We start from the raw sequence: 17706 nt of genomic DNA on the forward strand, positions 1-17706 counted from the left end.
CCCCTCGCGGCCCGTGCTACACTTGAGGGCGTTGTGCAAACGTTCCGGGGCTCTCGGAGCGAAGGTTCCGTGAGCGCCGCCCTGGGGAGCTGCTCCAAAACCCAACCACCTCTGCCCGGAGAACGCTTTGCTAATCCGGCCTAAACCTGCCCTGGCACGGCTTCAGGCTCAGGTCCTGTCACCGGACAGAGGGCAGCGACCAGCGCTGCCCCTCTGCTGCCTCCCCGGAGGAAGCTTCTGTTCTCTTTTCCAGGCTGAACATGCCAAGTGCCCTCAGCCACTGCTCCCATGGCTTCCTCTCTCGACCGTCACCATCCTCATCGCCTCCTTTGGATGCTCTGTTACAGCTCTAGATACTTTTTGTGCTATGGTGGCCAAATCTGCTCCCAGAACTCAAGGTGAGGCTGCACCAGCACAGAGTGGAGTGGGACAACCACCTCTCCATCCTGCAGCTGCGTTTAACATTCCTAGTTCAACCCAAAAATGTGATGGTTGAGGCACAGCTGAAATTTTTTGCTGCATACATTTGCTTGAGACTAATAGCTCTAAACGAATCTGAAACCAGGAACTTTGGCAAGTGGAATTACAAGTTCTAAGAGGCCATGCAAGCTCTTCCTCGCACTAGACTGGCTCATGGGAGGCCATGCCTTCTCCTTCCTCCACCAGGCATTAGACAGGGGAGTCACACTGGGGGAAGAACTGTGGGAAGCCTGGCTCCCTGCTCAAATCCCTCCTGGTTACACAGAGAGCACCCTGTGACTGATTGGTCAAAATGGCTCCAACCTCTGCACAAGGAGGTGTGAGGTACACTGAACTGACCTCAAACTCCTCCTGTTCACCCTACACAGATGTAAAGATATTCCTGCTGCTCCAGCTGTGCAGCTCACAAATAAAAAAAAAAATGTTACTATAGATAAGACAAAGCTACAGCCACAAAGCTTTCAGAAACAGATATATAAACCACAAGGAGACAAGGAGACAGGAAACATAAGAAAACAAAATATACTTTATTAAAATTAAGCATGTTAGCACCTCAGTGTAACCTGGAGAAGTCAAACAGTCCAGCAGGTAACCAGTCCAGCAAGGCTGAATGGCTGAACATCCTGAAGTGCATCCCAATGGTAGAAAAAGTACCATGACTGTCACGACATGCACGTTCTCAACAAGATCAGATGCACAACCAGCCTCGTTTGCAAGGAGGATGTGCTGCCTACTGCCCTGATGGGAGCATCTAGAGCTGCTGGACCAATCACATATGTTAGATCCCATGGTAGAGCAAGAATCTGCTTGTCCTACAGAAGGAAAAAAAAAAACAAAAACAAACCCAAAACAACAAGCCAAACCAACAAATGAAAAAAATTGTCGCTATCTCGACTCGCAGAGAAATCAGTATAGCACAGAGCTGGAGAGCTACATATCAGATTGGAGAATAAATTAAACTGAAGTAATGGGAAGGACTTAGTACACAGATAGACATGTAGTATCTTTACAGATGACCATCCAACTTGGCACACACGTTAAAAAAAATTACCCATGCATCACATAGCAGGCTGTGACAACCTGGAGCTGAACTGGCTTCAGGATCTACAAAGAAACCTCCAGCTACAAAACCCCACCTTGCCCTTTTGTTCGGTTGTATACAGTGTTGAAGCTGACGCTTGTAAAGCTACATTAGCCAGTGTTACAAAGATTACATAATTTCAAACTAAAGATACTTTTTACATTTAGAAAATACCTCTAGAAAATTTAGTAAAATGACATCCCATTCTACTGAGTACAATGCATTCTGGTTCCAGAAGGATCTCACAGACCCAGAGAACACCTCGGAATTCTTCCCTCCAAGGTGAATATGGGCACACTGTGGTGAAGTGCCTTTTGCTCTCAAAAGTGCCTTTTGTTCTCAATATCCATCCTCATTGCCCATTACCACAGGGCTGTGTTGGGGCACCAGACACTCCCCTTCTCCTCCAAACTGCTGAGGGATCTGTTCCACCAGCCAGGCTGGATGTGCATAACCAAACCCGTGGCTTTGCCACCCTCACTCCACCCTCTTTCCAGCCAACGCTGATTTGGTTTCCTGTTGCAGAAAGTGAAGGGACTGATGCTGGCTAGAAACAGAAACTACACAACCATTCCACATAGATTTGTTACAATACTCTTAAATCTTGGTTTAGAACACACAAGCAAGATTTAGTATGGTCTTGCCTAATGTACAGATTATTAGTCATGCCAACTAGTTAAGGATTAGACAGGAGAGGTTTGCAACCACTGCAGGTAAAGTCACTTTTGTTTCATCCTGGTTCTCTGAATGAAAGCCAAGGATTAAAATTCCAATGTGTTACAAAGCCTCCATTTCATTAGAGGAAGCCTTAAGCCAATGAGATAAACTACAGCTGTTAAATGCCACCGTGCTCTTTGTACCAGACCGTAATCCTTACTGGTGTCGAGAGCATCGGGACACCTGTAACCAATACACACACGCTGCAGAGAAAGCAGAAACTACACAGTACAAGAACACTCTTTAATCTGGGGCTTCTGTCACACTAGGAACGGCAGTCTTTTATGGCATCAGTAATTTACTGAAGAAACACATCACCCTGAGAGGGTTTCTAAAGCTTTCCTCCACTGAGCGAGGCTGAACGCGACATCACCGACCATTGCTACGATGGGCACGGTGCCCACAGCAGTCGGACACGCCTTCTCCAGGGTAGTGTTGCTGTTACCTCACTTGACACAGAGCGAGTTTATTTGCTGAAAACTGATACCCTACGTCCACTTAGTGACGACTCGGGTCCCATCCACGCTAGGAGCAGCGCGTTCTGACACCGCACACGGCGGGTTCGATGGGCCCGCTGTGAAGTGACACCGGAGATAACGTCGGGGCGATAGCGGACACGGAGCTGATCCAGTCCAGGCAGCGGGTTCCGATGGCCTTGCCCAGCTGGGGGCTGCTGTGCTGCGGGCTGAGCCGGGTACCGAGGGGCCGCGGTCCATCCCATCTCTGCCCTGCCCGGCACCGCACCGAGGGCGGCGGCGGCTCCGGGATGGAGAGCCCCGCGCCGGGCCGGGCCCCGGCAGCCCTCAGAGGCCGTGGCGCTTGCGGGTGCCGGCGCTGGCAGCGTGGAGCAGCCGGTCCTTCTCGCGGATCTCCTCGCGGAGCTGGGCCTCGGCCAGGCGCAGGCGGCGGATGCTGCCCTTCATCTCCTTCATCTTCACCTCCAGCAGCGCGATGATGTCGCGCTGCTCATTCAGCTTCCTCAGCAGCTCCTCCGATGTGGTGCCCGACGACAGCGAGTACGAGTGATCGGGGGGGCCGCCCTCCACCGGGCTCTCCTCCCCCGCCGCCGCCGCCGCCGGTACCGGCACCGGCAGCCGCACGGGGCTGGGCCCGATGGTGGCGGCGGCCCCGAGCTCCACCTGCACCGTCAGGTCGATGGGCTTCACGTCCTCGGCCGCGCCCCCTGCAGGGGCCTCGCTGGCGGCCGCGGGGCCCGGCGGGGCGGCGGCGGCGGCGGCGGCGGGGCGGGGGCGCCGGGCCCGCTGAGCCTTGCGCTCGTTGACGCCGCGCAGCGGGAAGATGGTGGGGACCCGCACCAGGTAGGACTTGCGGCCGCCCTGGAAGTGCTCGCTGCAGACGCGGTGGCCCGTGGTGGGCTGGAAGGTGCTGAAGCAGCCGCTGACGCCCGCTCGGGAGACGTTCTTGAGCCAGAGGCGCCGCAGCTCCTCGTCCTTGGGGAAGGTGTAGAAGTGCAGCGCCTTGTCGCGGTGCGAGTTGTTGTAGCAGCCCGGTACGCAGCAGGTGAAGCCCGGCATGGCCTCGCGGGGCGGGGGGACACCCGCGGCGAGCGGGGCGAGCGGCCCCGCCGAACTACAGCTCCCACAAGGCCCGGGCGGCCTCTCGCCGCCGCCGCCGCCGCCGCCCCGGAACTACGCGGACCACAATGCACCGCGCCGCCGGCGGAACTACCCGCCCCACACTGCGCCGCGGCCCCTCCCGGCGCGCGCGCACGTCTCGCGAGAGGCGGCGGGACGCGCGAGGCCTGCGGCCGTTACCGGCTCCAACATGGCGGATGGGCGGCCCCGGATCAGGGCCGCGCTCAGGCGCAGCGGCCGCCACAACGCGCGGGCGGCGGCCCAGGTGCCCGCAGGGATCTGCGAGGGCGGGCGGGAGGGAAAGAAGAAAGGAAGGAAAGAAGGAAAGGAGGAAAGGAGGAAAGGAGAGTCGCTGTTGGGATCGACCACCCCCTGGGACTCGCCCGGCGCCGCCCTCACGCCCGCTCTCGGTTTGAGACAGAAACGAGGCCTCTGGAGCAGGAGCGGAGACCGCTCCCTCACCCTCGTTTGCCTTTAATCGTGGAAAACGGGCCGAAACCCCTGACTTGGGCCGAGCAGCTCGGCGGGTTTAGGTCGCGGCTGTGCTCTGAGGCCGCTCAGGATTTCGTCCCCAGGAGGGTTTTATGCTGCACCCCACCTGGGTGACATCCCGAGCTGAATTGTCTCCCGTGCACATGGGAAGTGCCACCATTGTCAAAAAGCCAACATCAGCAATTTTTCTTTGGAATTTGTGAAAAGTTCCTTACCAGCTTGCTTTGCTTGTTATTAGAATATGGGTGGTGGATGCTTTTGATGTTGGGGTCTTTCATAATGAAAATACTAGCTTTGAATTGCTTATCTCGATTTCTGTCTAGACTGGACTGAGTGTAGAAAATAAGAGTAAATCTGTCAGAAGCACTTTGGCGAAGCAGAGACTGGCAGTGTTCCCTGATCTCAGAAATGGCACACCACGGGTTATGCTCAAGAGAGTCATACAGAGCCGTAAGTGTCTTTTTTCAGGAGAATTGAGAACAGAAAGACAGTGTTTTTGTAGAGTTGAGAAAAAATGAGGACGTTCCTTGGTAGCCCATTATTCTTTCCCTGTTGCACAGAACAGAAATCAGATTGTTTTATGACTGATTTATATAACAGAGGAGTCACTGCAGGGCACCTGAATACAGCTGTCTGAGAGGCCAGACCTTGCACACTGATGAAATCATAGCTTTCAAAATCTTCTTAAAAACCTTCACTTGTTCTTCTTATCCTAGTGCTGCCTCTGGCTGTAGGATCAGGTATGAGTTACAGAGGCACATTCTGCTGCAGTGCAGGAAACCCCCATGCTGCCATCTGTCACCACTGGCGTTGTCATTGCCAGCCTTCCCAGGAGTAGAACCCAAAGAGTTTTCACTGGGTCTTTATTTTAACCTGTTAGTAAATGTTGTTTACAGCCTATAGTGAAGATGTGACACCCTGCTGCATTTTTGTGTTCTTGCTGTATTGAATTGTGGAAAAGAAACGTTCTGTTTTTTTGGTAGAACCTCAAGTTTCACCGCTGGCACTTCGGATATCTAACCATGAAGACACACAAGAAGCTCATTCAGAAGTCCCATCTAAGAGGGTTTCCAGCATGTAAGCAGGATTTTTTATAATTTGCACTTTTATTACACTGCCAGGTATAGCTGCAGTTCCTGTGGTGGGATTGGGTAGCAGGACTTCTCTACTTGTGTTTGATCAGAATTGCATCTTGTCAGGTGGGTTTATCAGAAGTGCCTCTCCAGCTTGGTTTCTTTTGGTAGGGGGGAATTGCAGCTGCCAGATGTTGCTCCTGAGGACAGGATCACTGTATTCCGCATGACAAAGAAGAGAAAGAAACTCAGCATTTCTGAATTTGAGAGAGCAGCAGAGAGACGACTTCCCCAGTACCAAGGTAAGGCTGCAGTCAAGAATTCCCTTGTTCAGTGCTGCATTTGCTCTCAGCTGGTTCTCACCTGCTCAGCTCAGTTGTCAGGAGCTGCCCAGCTGGGCAGTTGTAGGTTTGGGATCCACATAGCAATATCTTGTGCAAAGGGGGTGATGGAGAAAGTAAAAGCCCCCATCCTATAAAATTTAAAAGAAGCCTTTTTAAACCAAGTTCTAGGCTCTGCCATGACTGTATATAATTTCTTGACTACTTTTGCAATTTGGTGCTTTTTGAGTTTTGGTGTATCTCCAGAGGAAGCAATCCTTGTCTTCTCAGTTCTAGAAACTTTAAAATACAAGTAGCTGCATACTTCCCATTGCAATTATATAAAATAATTATGAAGTTCTTTGTGAGCAGAACAGGTTTGAGTTCCAGTTTCATCAAGAGTCTGTGGAATCGTTATCTGTGTTTCTAAAGTTCCAGATGTGTTTGGGTTGGGTTGCTGAAGGGTGGTTGTGACCAAGGCCTAACATCTTGTTATCAATGTGATAAAATTATTAAATCTGCCATACAGATTTAATATATATCATGTTAAATTGTCGTTGAAATAATTATTTTTTTACCCTTTCAGAAATTGCTAATTAGATTTCTAATATGCAATTCTGAAATGTAGACAAGAAATAGTAAAGTGATCCCTTTATCTAATTCTGTTTGCACTAAAGTATGATATCTGAGGATTGTAGCGTGACTGGCTCTGAAAAGAGGAAGATCCATTGGGATGTTCCTGTAGCCAGTTATGTAAAGAGTAATTTCTTAACTAAAGTGTAACCAACTTTTTCTAGCTCAGTCAACGTTGGACAGCACAATTATGACTCGGTGAGTTTAATCTTTTTGAACTTCTGGCTGTCCTAGGTGTGATTACATCTGAAGGTATTTGGGTCATGTTAAATACCTGTGTTAGTGCTAGCAATAGTATAGTCATCTGCTCCTCTGCTGATAGAATTTAATGGTGTTGCACCACACACCTTTTGATTTTCAGAAATTGTGGCTCTGCACTGTATGCCTGGGTTGGTTTAGCTTGTATTGCTACTATTGCTCGTCTTTTTACTTGACAGGATCATTCCTTTTTTTCCTTTCATTCTCATGCTTCCAGCAGTAAATCAGTACACAATATACCTTAGAATAGTATCCCTGCCTGTTAATAGCTTTATCACGTCAATTGCATCTATGCAGTATTTTCTGGACTTCAAAAGATTTTTAGTGAACTTTCCGCTGTTGCCTGTGTGCTTTGCAGACGACCCTGGCCAAAGTCAGCCCATTATTTCAGCTTTATCACTGCAGCCTTTGCCTGGGGTGCCACCACAAGATGATTTCTGGAGCTGCATTCTGTACTTCTGTCTTTGAACTCTCTGAACCCCCTTTTTTATCAGGTTGCCTGGAGAGAGGGACAGGAGGTCATTGAGCATGGTCAGTCTTCAGGGTGCAAAACACCTACAGTGAGAAACATCTTTTCCTTTGCTTTAGGTGTTTCTTAAAACAGTCACAGTGTGTTAGTAGCTGTACTTTGCTGAGAGTATTGATACTTAGTAGATTCTTAAACTTGTTGGGAAGTCCTCTTACCATCCCATTGTCATCTAGAGTATGTCTTTACTCTCAAACATTTGCTTTCCTTATTTTTTTTTTTGTTATTTAAGGTTTTAAATTTCTAACCCTTTTGTCAGTAGTGTTGCAGTGTCTCAGGGAGGCTGTAAAGCAGTCTGCTTCCTGATCTCTGTGATACATATCCTGCTGTTGGGTGATAGTATGAAAATAAGCAATTCATTTAAAGACTGACTTAAAATCTTCAAGGGTTTTTTGGGGAAATTTCTCCTAGTTCTGTGCAATGTGTCACTGTTAGTGCCATCATGTCTGTATTCTGGTTGATTTTGACAATTTCTTTCCTGTTTTTACAGATCCCTTCACATGTCTGTGGGTTCCTTGCTGGCCCCAGACACCGTTGAAAAGAGGGGCTTGCTCCGGAGGCCAAAAATCCGCAGGGCTGTTGACATGCAAGAGTTTGAAGGCAGAGTGGAACAGAACATGCTGAAGAACAAAGGTTACTTTTGTGTTATTTCTCTTCTGGGAGGCAGGGCCTTACATTAAAGGGGCTTTTAGAAGCATTTGCTGAAGCATGGTCTGTATTTTAGAATTTAAAATCTACTAACACATTCACAGAAATAGAATGGGATTTAGGAAGCAAGATTAGAATGAGGTTCTGTCTTGGCAGTTCCTTTGATTCTATGCAATTAAATATGTGCTTTGCCCAGTTTGGTCATTTAAACCACAGGAATTGTTTGGGATCATCTTCATCATCTGTGGGTACTGAGGTCTCTGTTGGTTTGGGAGGCAGAGTTGTGGGCACAGAAGGTGGGTCATACAGTTTCAGTGTTTCGTCTGTTGTGGAGGAGTAAAATTTGGTTGAATGACTTAAATCGTGAATTACACAAGTCCTGTAAAGTATGTCCCTATGACCTTGAAGAGTTTTTCACATAAAATTTGTTCTAAAACTTTCTCAACAGGACAGAACTATCTTGTGGACTCACCGTCTGCATCTGGGATTCGAACAAGCCTCTTGACAAGTGATGCAGAAATGATGATGAATAGCACAGAGCTCTTTGTTCAGCCCCAGCTGGATGAACAGAGCCAAAATAAATCTGCTCTTGAACCCCAGCTATCCAGTTTGAAAACTTCAGCAGAGAGGAGCTTGATTTCTGATGCAGATCAAGAAGAAGCAAGGCTGGAGGGCCTGGTGTCTGGTATGAGCACAAAAGAGAAAAGATACTCCAAGAGCTCAAGCCTTGATCATGAGCATGTTGACAGAACGACTGATATATCTCCACAAACCCCTGCAAAAGAGCAAGAAGAAAAGCAAGATCATTCCCATCAGAGTAACCGAGTGGCACAGATTTCTTTTACTGAAGAGGAGGTGGTTTGCAGTGAGTACTATACTTTAAGGCTTAGGCATAGCAGGTATTATCTGAACTCACAGTGGTTGAGGTAGAAAGGGACCTCAAGGTTATTTTCTCCACCCCCTTTGCTCATAGGCCACATAGAGGAGGTTGTCCAGGACCCTGTCTAAGTGGCTCTTATGAGTCTCCAAGGGTAATGACTATAAATTCTTCCTCCTATTCAGATGGAGCCTCCCATGTTCCAGTTGATGCCAGTTGCCTTTTCTCCTGGCACTGGGCATCACTGGAAAGAGTCTGGCTCTACCTGCCTTACACCCTGCCTTCAGACACCTATATCTATTGGAAGGATCTGCCCCAAGCCTTCTCTTCTCCAGGCTGAACAGTCCCAGCTGTGTCAGCCTTTCCTCCTACGAGAGATGCTTCGGTCCTTTCAGTTGTGGTGGCCTTTGCTGGACTCCACTGTGTCCATCTCTCCTTTTTACTGAGACCCCAGAAGTGGGCACTCTAAATTGATCACAAAAAGTAAGGAGATAATATGTAGCACATGCAGACAGATTTGGAAGGAGTCTCTGGAAGTTCCTAGTCCAGACCTTCACTGTGGTATGGTCACTTTTTTGTCACAGCCAACCTCTCCATTGTCTCCAGGGCCTTAAAAATCTTTGGACAGAGGCAGTTGCCTCTCTGCTCACTCAGATGCTTTGTAATTCCCATTGCTTGCCAGTTTTTCTCTGGTACCTCTCCTTGGCATTCATTTCCCTGGCCTTGTCCTGGATGTGTTAATGGAACATGTTTTCCTCATAGTGTTTGACCAGGCAAAAGTTGTTTTGAAAGGACAAGGGAAGGAATTAACAGAAAAAGGTTAGTTGCTCAGAGGAGCTCCAGTGGCAGGCATTTTTAGGACAAAGGGATAGATAATGCAAAATAGGGAGGATGTGGAATAGGGGACTAGATCAAATGATAGGAAGATGAAGAGGAGTGAGCAGATCTTTAAGATGCTGGAGTCAGTAAGGCATTAATGTCAGAAGTTAATGGTGACATAGTTCTTCTCTACCACAGGAGGCTGCTGGTGGTGCTACTCCTCAGGGTCAACTGAAAAACAGTTGAAGGATTTTTCCAACTGGTTTCTAAGATTTAATGCAAGCTCCCTAAGGTGCTTGAAGTACACTTAAGTGTTTCTTGTGTGTCTTCTCCCTCAGTTGTTTTTTTATATACCAGGAAAGCTAAAAGAAAATTCAAAAAGCTGCCAGGAGACACATTAATGATCTGTTCTAGGTGTTTATAGATGGAGCTCCTCTCTGTCCTTCACAAGTTCAAGTAAATATTTGGGATCCCCAGTCACACTAAATATTTCCTCCATGTCTTTGAGAGAAGTTGTCTCCCATATAATTGAAGACCTAGAAATAAGTGAAACAGAAGAAGAGATGATTAATACAGTGAATGGAGTGGAACAGGAAAGGATTTTCCAAGAGGGTAAGAAATACTTTCATTGTAGAAAGGGAATGAAGTATAATCTGATTTAAACAGTTTTTCAGGTGACTTGCAGATTATAAGAAGACTTAATTGTACAATAGATGCTGGAAATAATTTAATTCAAGTCATAGCAGAGAACTTGGACATTTCCAGACAAGCTCTCTAAAAGTGGGCTGTAAGTGGAATAAAGTTTTGGTAAAAACATAAGAATATGTTTTAGCAGGTCTGTAATACTTCCCATAGGAAAGATGAAAACCTGTCTCTTGTCAAGGAAGGAATATATCTGGCTAATCCAAGCTAGTTAATATTTCATTTCACTTTAGGACCTGTGATGATGTAGGCAGCCCAATATTCTGATTAGTGGAATTGATAAAACTGATTTTTGCACCACCTTTGGGCACATTTCCTTGGGCTTGGGGGTCCCAAGGCCTTGCCACACTTGTACTTCTCAGAGTTAAAACTCCAGTTGCTGGAGAGGATAGTGAAAGTGCAGTTTGACAGCTTTTGGCTCTGGACTCAGCCAAGATTTCCAAACCCTTCAGCATGTGACAGCATTATGAGAGTGCCCAATTTTCTCAAAGTAATTACCTGTGTAGGTTTCTGCTTAACTGAGCCATAGTAACAGATATGTGGACTACATATGTAGTACAAAGGAAAAAAGGAATACTTAAGTAGTGAGTAGCTCAAGTTTTTAAACACGAGCAAGTAATGTGTCTGTATATTTCTCATCCTGCCTGCCAGAGGCTTGTCCCAGATGGTTAAAACCACTCTAGGCTTTCTTCTCTCTATAATGGAATATATCTCTTACAAAATTGTTTATTCAGAAAACAGAGGAAATGAGGAGGAGAAGCTGAGCACAAACTCCAGGTATTGTTAGATTTAAAGGAAAAGGAATTGGTCTTTTACACAATCACCAAAATTGAAAATGGCCATAGAGATGGCAGATCTGGAGGAGCTCTGCTTACTGTAAGTAAAATTCCTTCATTGGGATCTGATGTGCCCCTAATTAGGTGGCTGTGGAGCAAACACAGGAAAAGTTGGGCATTTCTCAGCTGTAAAAGGAACTGCATCTGCATTTCTTATTTACAGCTTATGGCTGACTTTATTTATCACAAATAAATTCCAGTGGTGGTTAAACTATGTGCTGGTTGTTGGTTGGGGATTTTTTGTAGGTAAGATGTATGATAGAATTTCTTATTTTAGCTGCAGAACATGGTGCAAATGCTGGATATTCTGAACATTTGGAGAAGAAACTGTCTGAAAAAGCAGAATTGCAGATAACTGCAGCACAAGACAACAGAGGTGAAACAGAAGTGGCTCCTTCAGCAGGAAAGGAACTGGCAGAAGGCAGCGTTGAAACCCACAGCTCTCCCAGAGCTGGTGAGGACACCTCTAATGCTGACAGCTTTCTGCAGTGCCAGTGCTCTCATGCTGCATGGCTGGCATCAATGCTGAAAGAGGCTCCTTTGTTTACTTCCTTTGTTAACTTCCTTTGTTTTCTGGAATCTGGGCTTATTACTGGGGAAATATCAAACCAGTTTTGTAATTTTAAGCTGTAAGACTGCATTTTATTTAAAGGGAAAGCAAAATTATACTGGCAGTAGTGTTTAGAAATGTATAGTTACAGCAAGTATCTTTGACTAAAATTTACTGGTGGAAGTTCCAGAATCAGGCAAAGGTATTTGTTTCAGTGCTTTTTTTCCCCCTTGTTTTGGAAATCTAGAACGTGAGATTACCGTAGGCATTGGAGCTGAAAGTCTGGGCAGGCACTCTCATGCCTTTTCCTCATTTTACAAACCTGAGATGACTCCATTAAATGAAACTGATGAACAAGAAGGTGAACCACAGGACCAGGCTATCATGCTAGAGTTGAATAATTCAGTGGAAGAGCCTGCTGAGGATGAAGCTGAACACCCTGCAAGTCAAGGTAAGGAAGCTGCTCAGCATTTCTGTTAACATTGTTTTCTCTCCTGCTCACACTTGTTAAGAAGTGAAGAGTTCAAGAGTGAAGTTAAAGGAAATGCAGGTTAAACTTGGAGGAAACTGCTATGGGTTCATAGAGGAGAACAGGTGAGATGCTGATAACAGGAGCCTTGCCTGGAGGGAGTTAGGACAATCCACAAACAGGGAGAAGTTAATAGTCTGGCCCTTGTAAGGGGCTGTAGCTCAGCTTATCCCTTCGTTCAGGAGAATTTGCCAGTGGCTTAGCAAGATGACAGGGGTTGTAGACTTTGGAATTCTCTCTGTGGGGACACAGCCAGAGCAGAGGCAGTGTGACCAGGACCAGGCATGTGGGGAGCTGGCTGGGTTTCTGTCAGCTGTGGCAGCACTGCCTGCTCCAGGAGTTCTGGAAAGAGACTTCAGTTCCTCAAGTACTTTTTTCCCAGAGGTTTCCATGAAGACTCCTGCGTTTGTCCGTGCTCCAGCCTCCAACCTCCTGCTGTCAACGCCACGTGTTGCAAAACCTGCTGCTCCCAGGTAAGCCTTAGCCACATAGCAGTGGCCTGGCAGAAGTGGGGCTGGGGGCAGAGCAGAGCCCAGCTTTGCCAGCTGCTCTGGCAGCTGCCACAGGGAGTGAGCAGTGCTGCAGTCTTTGGCTCTCACTGCTGTAGCAGCTGAGTGAAGAGGGAATCGTGTGAATGTCAGTCTCATCCAAAGTAGGTCTGATGCCTTAAGGCTTTCCAATGAACATTCTTGTAATATTTTCTTGGGCTGAAGGTCCCAACTTTTCCTAGAATTTTTTCAATTGATAAGCCACTCTGGAGCCATAGACTCCAGTGTGGAATGCAGAGGCCCTTGCAGAAGAGGGGGAATTGTGGATGACAGGACACTGACTACATGGAATGACATACTTGTATTGACTGCAGAAGCCTAAAGCTGTGTGCAGTTGCCATGTGCTGACTAAAATGAAGCTGTCCTAGAGGCAGAAAGTGAACCTGTCCTCTGCATTACTCCAAATTAGTTAACACTTGCACCCTCTTGACTAGAAATTTGGTGAAGCTGTATGCTTCATCAGAACCTCTAGTGGTAGGTCCTAGGGAACAGGAGGAATTTTCTAGCCCATGACTTCAAAGCAGTAAACAAGAACAAAATTCTTGTGCCCACGTGTGGGTGGACTGGAGAGAGTCAAGTGATCCACACACTCTCTGGGGATTTTGCATGTGTTAGCCTGAGGTTCTAGGTTTTTTCTGTTGTTTTCCAATTATATACTGAGTGAATCCCTGGATTTCACTTAACTCTTCCATATTGTAATTTTTCCTATTTTAGAATGGAACACAATTGTAATTTCCTTTAGGACTTACAGTCTTGTTTAAGGGGGCAGAGGGCGGGGAACCTCACAACCCACAAAAAAAGCCCCCATTGAAGTGTTGAAGGATTCCCTGCAGAGCAGCCTCCGCTGTCCACAGGTGCAGAGGTGACCTGTGGTGCCTCAGATTTTCTGCACTACTGGAAAGGGAATACTGCAGGGATGCTGTGAAAACTGCAGTCATGTATTGGAGAGAACTCCAGTTTGCTGACAGTGTGTTACATGAGCGCTCTGAAATCAAGGGAACTTCAGCCTGGATTGCTTCTCTCAAGGCCACGATGCCACATGAACTGTTTGCAAACTGCCCTGTGTGGGCATGAGAGTTTTGAAGAATTGGGAGGGAGAAAGAATGAAGAGTTCAAGGTAGTTCTTGTGCCTTCCAATTCAGCTTAGGGTTACTCTGAACTCAGCCTGGTGTTTGTTCTCTGCCTCTCCCTTGTTCATTCAATGTGTGAATTTTTGATTTCCCTCAAAGGTCTCCCCTGCAGCAGCTGCAGCCCAAGGTAGTTTCAAAGAGGTTGAGAACATCTGAGAAGAAACCACGTGACCCTCAAATACCAAGGAGTTTGATAAAGGAGGCATTCAGACATTTTGCTAAAATGCCAGTGACTAGAGATGCATACAGAATTGTTGAAAAATGGTACGTAGCAACAAACTGTTCTTTCCATTATTTTTAGGGTTGAGGTTTTTTCCTTTATTTTCTCTTCTGAAGTAATAAACCTGTTGGGAATGCTGCTGACAAGCTGACAGCCCCTCTCTCTTCAGTTGGAAAGAGTTCTGGGAGGCCTGATAAAAATGGGCAGAAATGGGCAAAGTGCTTTGAGCTGCCGTGCGGGTATCTGATCAGTGCAGCCTTGCAGGAGCATCTGGGTTTAGTCCCAATAAATTGTAGCAGTCAGAGTCTTGTCATTATCAATTTCCATGGACAGGATGGCTCTGGACAATGGTCACAGTGAGGGTGTGCAGTGTTCCATTGGAATCCAGGTTTATCAGCTTTTTGTTACCTTCACAAGTAAAATCTGTGTATTGTTTGAACATTGTCACTGCAGCAGCCACTATGTGACCCTCAGCGCTGATTTCTCTGTCACTGGTGTCAGCCCCTGTTCCTGCATGTGTGGGAAGTTTGGGAAGGGTTCTGGTTATCAGATGTGCAGCTGTTTCACAGCTGTCTTGGCAGTGAAGTTCCAGGGAGCCTGGGCTGAGAAACCAAGCTTTGTTCGTGGGCTGGAGAGTTTCTTCTCCCCCAGCTTTCCCTGGCAGGCTGTGACCTGCGCAACAAGCAGCTCTAGTGCAGCTTGCCCTGCAGAAGTGGGTGAGTAGCTGGTGTTCACGTGCTCTACAGTCTGATTTGACTTCCTCCCCTCAGCTCTGAGAGATACTTCAAGCAGCTGAGCGATGATCTGGAAGCTTACACCCACCATGCAGGGAGGAGGACAGTGGAGGCAGCTGACTTGGAAGTCCTCATGAGAAGGTAATGGAAGGGTTGTTACTAACCTGCAGTAGTGTTTGGTGGTGCTTTGGTAGCCCAGTAACAGCTGGTTGTTACCAGAATGGGCACCCACAGTGTTTGCACAGTAAGTGTGGGATCTGGTATATCAGGAGGCATGATGGGTTAGTTGTCCTGGTTTGAGATTTCTGTGTACTTGTTGTTTCACCATGTTCTAGATGTATTTGTGCCTTTTTACTGCCTCATAAAGAGATCAGTAATTGCTGCTGGCTCATGCATAAGAACAGCATTTCTGTTCCTTCCACACAGAAAGTGTGAATAAATGTTTCACTTTTTTTCTTTCTACAAAACTGGGAGATGCTGATTTTTTCAGGGCAGTCAGCTAAATGGTTTACAGGAAAACTCCATGGCCTACACAGTTGGCAAATGCCAACCACCTCTGAGTTGTGACTGTAAAAAATCTGGGTACTGAGCTGTTTCCTTCTGTGCATCATTCTGTGCATGTCTTCAAAGGGTAGAATTTATCCCATGGTAGGTGGATTGTGAATTTAAAAAGCAATGAGCCTCTACTTTGGTCCTGATCAGTATAGATGAATATCCCCACGATAAACAGTGGGAAGCTCTGTGGGAAGCTGCTGTGCAGGAACCCTCTGGGTCTGTCTGCTCTGCTGTGTGGGCAATCCTGGCACTGCACCATGCACAGGAGCTGAGAAGCTGCCTGCAAACACGAGTCTGGAGCTGTTTGTCACAAGCAACCAGAGCATTTCAGCTCTTAAATGCAAAAACATCCCTAGAGGAAAACTTTGATATGGAATGGAAACGCATTTGACTAACAACTGTTTTTTCTTCTGTGCTCTGTGTTTGGACAAAGGCAAGGGCTGGTGACAGACAAGACATCACTGAACGTGCTGATAGAGCGTCACTTCCCTCTGCAGTACCGGAAGCTCCTGATTCCAGTTGCAGTGAGTGGAAATAAAGTGATCTCCAGCAACTGAAGGTGCAGGGATGGCCCCTGTGGGTGGGAAGGTGGCCTGCTCCCTTCCCAGGGGCTGGCTGTGGGTTGCTCCATGGTTCTGCTCCAGGTGATGCTTTTCCACACATAACCTGTCAGGCAATGACTGCTGGCTGTTCTCCTGAGTAGAGGCAGCTTGTGCTGTGTCCACCACACCACCCTGCTGGGTCTCCTCAGCCTTAGTTACACGTCATTTGACTGTCCCTATTTTTATATGTTACCTTGAATATTTGTACAGCTCTGATAAATAAAATGTGTGTATTCTGTGTGATGCCATTGTGCTGAGAGGCTCCTGCATTGTGGTGTTCAAAATGTTGGTGCTCTTCATGCCAACCAGGTGTCTGTGTTTGACACACCTGTGTGGTTTCTGTGGCTCTGCTCCCATGCCCCTTTGTTTTCCACTGGTGTTCCAGGCAGTTGGTGCATGTGCTCCTCACACAGGGAAACAAAACAAAACTTCTGTGTATGATTGTACTGCTTCCAGGGAGCCTGAACCACAGTAGGAATGAGATCTGACACAGCAAAGGGTGCTAAGGAGTGTGACTTTGTACAGCAGTTGAGAAGCTGGGAAATAATAATGCCTGTCACATGTACCAGTTTCAGAGGGATGGAGATGGATATTGAGCTTCCTCTTCAGTGTCCTTCTGGGGAGTCAGTGTGATAGGAGTTGTTTCTCCCCATCCTGAGGCTGTCCTAAATCCTGCTGCAAGTGTGGATCCTCTCTGGATTATGCTGTGTGTGTAGTATATCTTCCTCAAACAACAGCCAAATGGCACAATTTGTAGGGACTCCTGGAAATCCAGCCCAGCTCTTAACAGCAAGAACTGGAAGTTAAACAGGTTTTGTACAACACTAAAGGACATAATGGCCAATAGAGTTAAAATCTCTTCAGCAGGCAATGTCGATCCAAAGGGCAGGCGTTTTTCAAGGATTTTTTTTAAACATAATTCCATTAATTAACAAAGAGCATTTTTTTACTGATACAGTGTGACTGAAGTGTTGGAAAGTAAGGGGTCCTTTGAGAAGCTTTGCTGGGAGCAGCGTCTGCACGTCCTGCAGGGATGGGATTCTCTTCTCCAGTGGGTGTTAGTTCACTTTCTTCTCACAGGAAGGTGCAACTTCCCAAGGGGAGGAATGGAACGAGACAGTGCTGTGCACCTGCTGCTTTTCACACTGTTGGGCTGACATTGGGTTTGAATGTTACATGGGAATTCCTCAACTCACTGGAGCCTTTTCCATGGACTGGGTGTTTTCCAAACAGTTGATACCTCTTTGACAGTCTGGAGTCCCCAGAGGTTGTAACTTTTTGTATCAAACTGGCTTGTACAGATATCTAAATATATATAACTATATATGTAGTCTAAATATATCAAGTCTAAATATATAACTATATAAATATTCTCTCAGGGAAGGGAGGATCATTCTGTCAAGAGCACCCTGTGCCAGACCTGTAACTTCAGTTGCAGATCAAGAGAAAGCAGCTCTTGCTTTAAGTAGGTCTCCAGTTGTTCCAACAGTCATGGCTTTGGAATGACAGGGGCCTGTTTATTGCTATGGAGACATGGAAAAAGAATGGAAACATGGAATTACGTGTGTCATATAGAGACGAATGAACTCATACTATAAGTCTGCTTAAGGATCTTGTTTTTCTTCCTGCTGGCTGAAGCTTCACAGCAGGAGTTCAGTTTTTGTCGTGTATTCTCAAGACTACATACAAAGACTGTATAGCATTATGGATCCAGCTGAGAACCAGAGGAGCAGCAGCGGGTCAGCCGGGGTCCCTCGCAGCCCGGAGCCGCCGTGCTCCCG

At 46.9% G+C, this 17706-nt stretch overlaps 2 protein-coding genes across 3 annotated transcripts; one reads left to right on the forward strand and one right to left on the reverse strand.

Annotated features, from left to right (window-relative positions):
• Positions 1 to 988: 988 nt before the first annotated feature.
• On the reverse strand, positions 989 to 3813 carry THAP11 (THAP domain containing 11). The gene has a single exon (XM_056500565.1). The coding sequence runs from the start codon at positions 3811 to 3813 to the stop codon at positions 3082 to 3084; it is 732 nt and encodes a 243-aa protein (XP_056356540.1). The 3' UTR covers positions 989 to 3081.
• CENPT (centromere protein T) lies at positions 3723 to 17259 on the forward strand. Of its 2 annotated transcripts, XM_056500564.1 has the most exons (14): positions 3723 to 3788; positions 4689 to 4815; positions 5349 to 5442; positions 5610 to 5740; positions 6556 to 6589; positions 7666 to 7808; positions 8272 to 8688; positions 9934 to 10131; positions 11335 to 11511; positions 11855 to 12058; positions 12519 to 12609; positions 13914 to 14078; positions 14805 to 14909; positions 15757 to 16835. In XM_056500564.1, exons 2-14 carry the CDS (start codon positions 4791 to 4793, stop codon positions 15878 to 15880), a joined length of 1908 nt encoding a protein of 635 aa, XP_056356539.1. In that variant the 5' UTR covers positions 3723 to 3788; positions 4689 to 4790; the 3' UTR covers positions 15881 to 16835. The 2 variants fall into 2 exon arrangements, with proteins under 2 accessions (XP_056356539.1, XP_056356538.1); XM_056500563.1 differs by lacking the exons at positions 3723 to 3788; positions 9934 to 10131 and adding an exon at positions 3812 to 4138 and having other exon boundaries at positions 15757 to 17259.
• The last annotated feature ends 447 nt before the right edge of the window (positions 17260 to 17706 follow it).

Source organism: Oenanthe melanoleuca, chromosome 11 (genome assembly GCF_029582105.1).
Source record: "Oenanthe melanoleuca isolate GR-GAL-2019-014 chromosome 11, OMel1.0, whole genome shotgun sequence".
NCBI classification, from domain to species: domain Eukaryota; kingdom Metazoa; phylum Chordata; class Aves; order Passeriformes; family Muscicapidae; genus Oenanthe; species Oenanthe melanoleuca.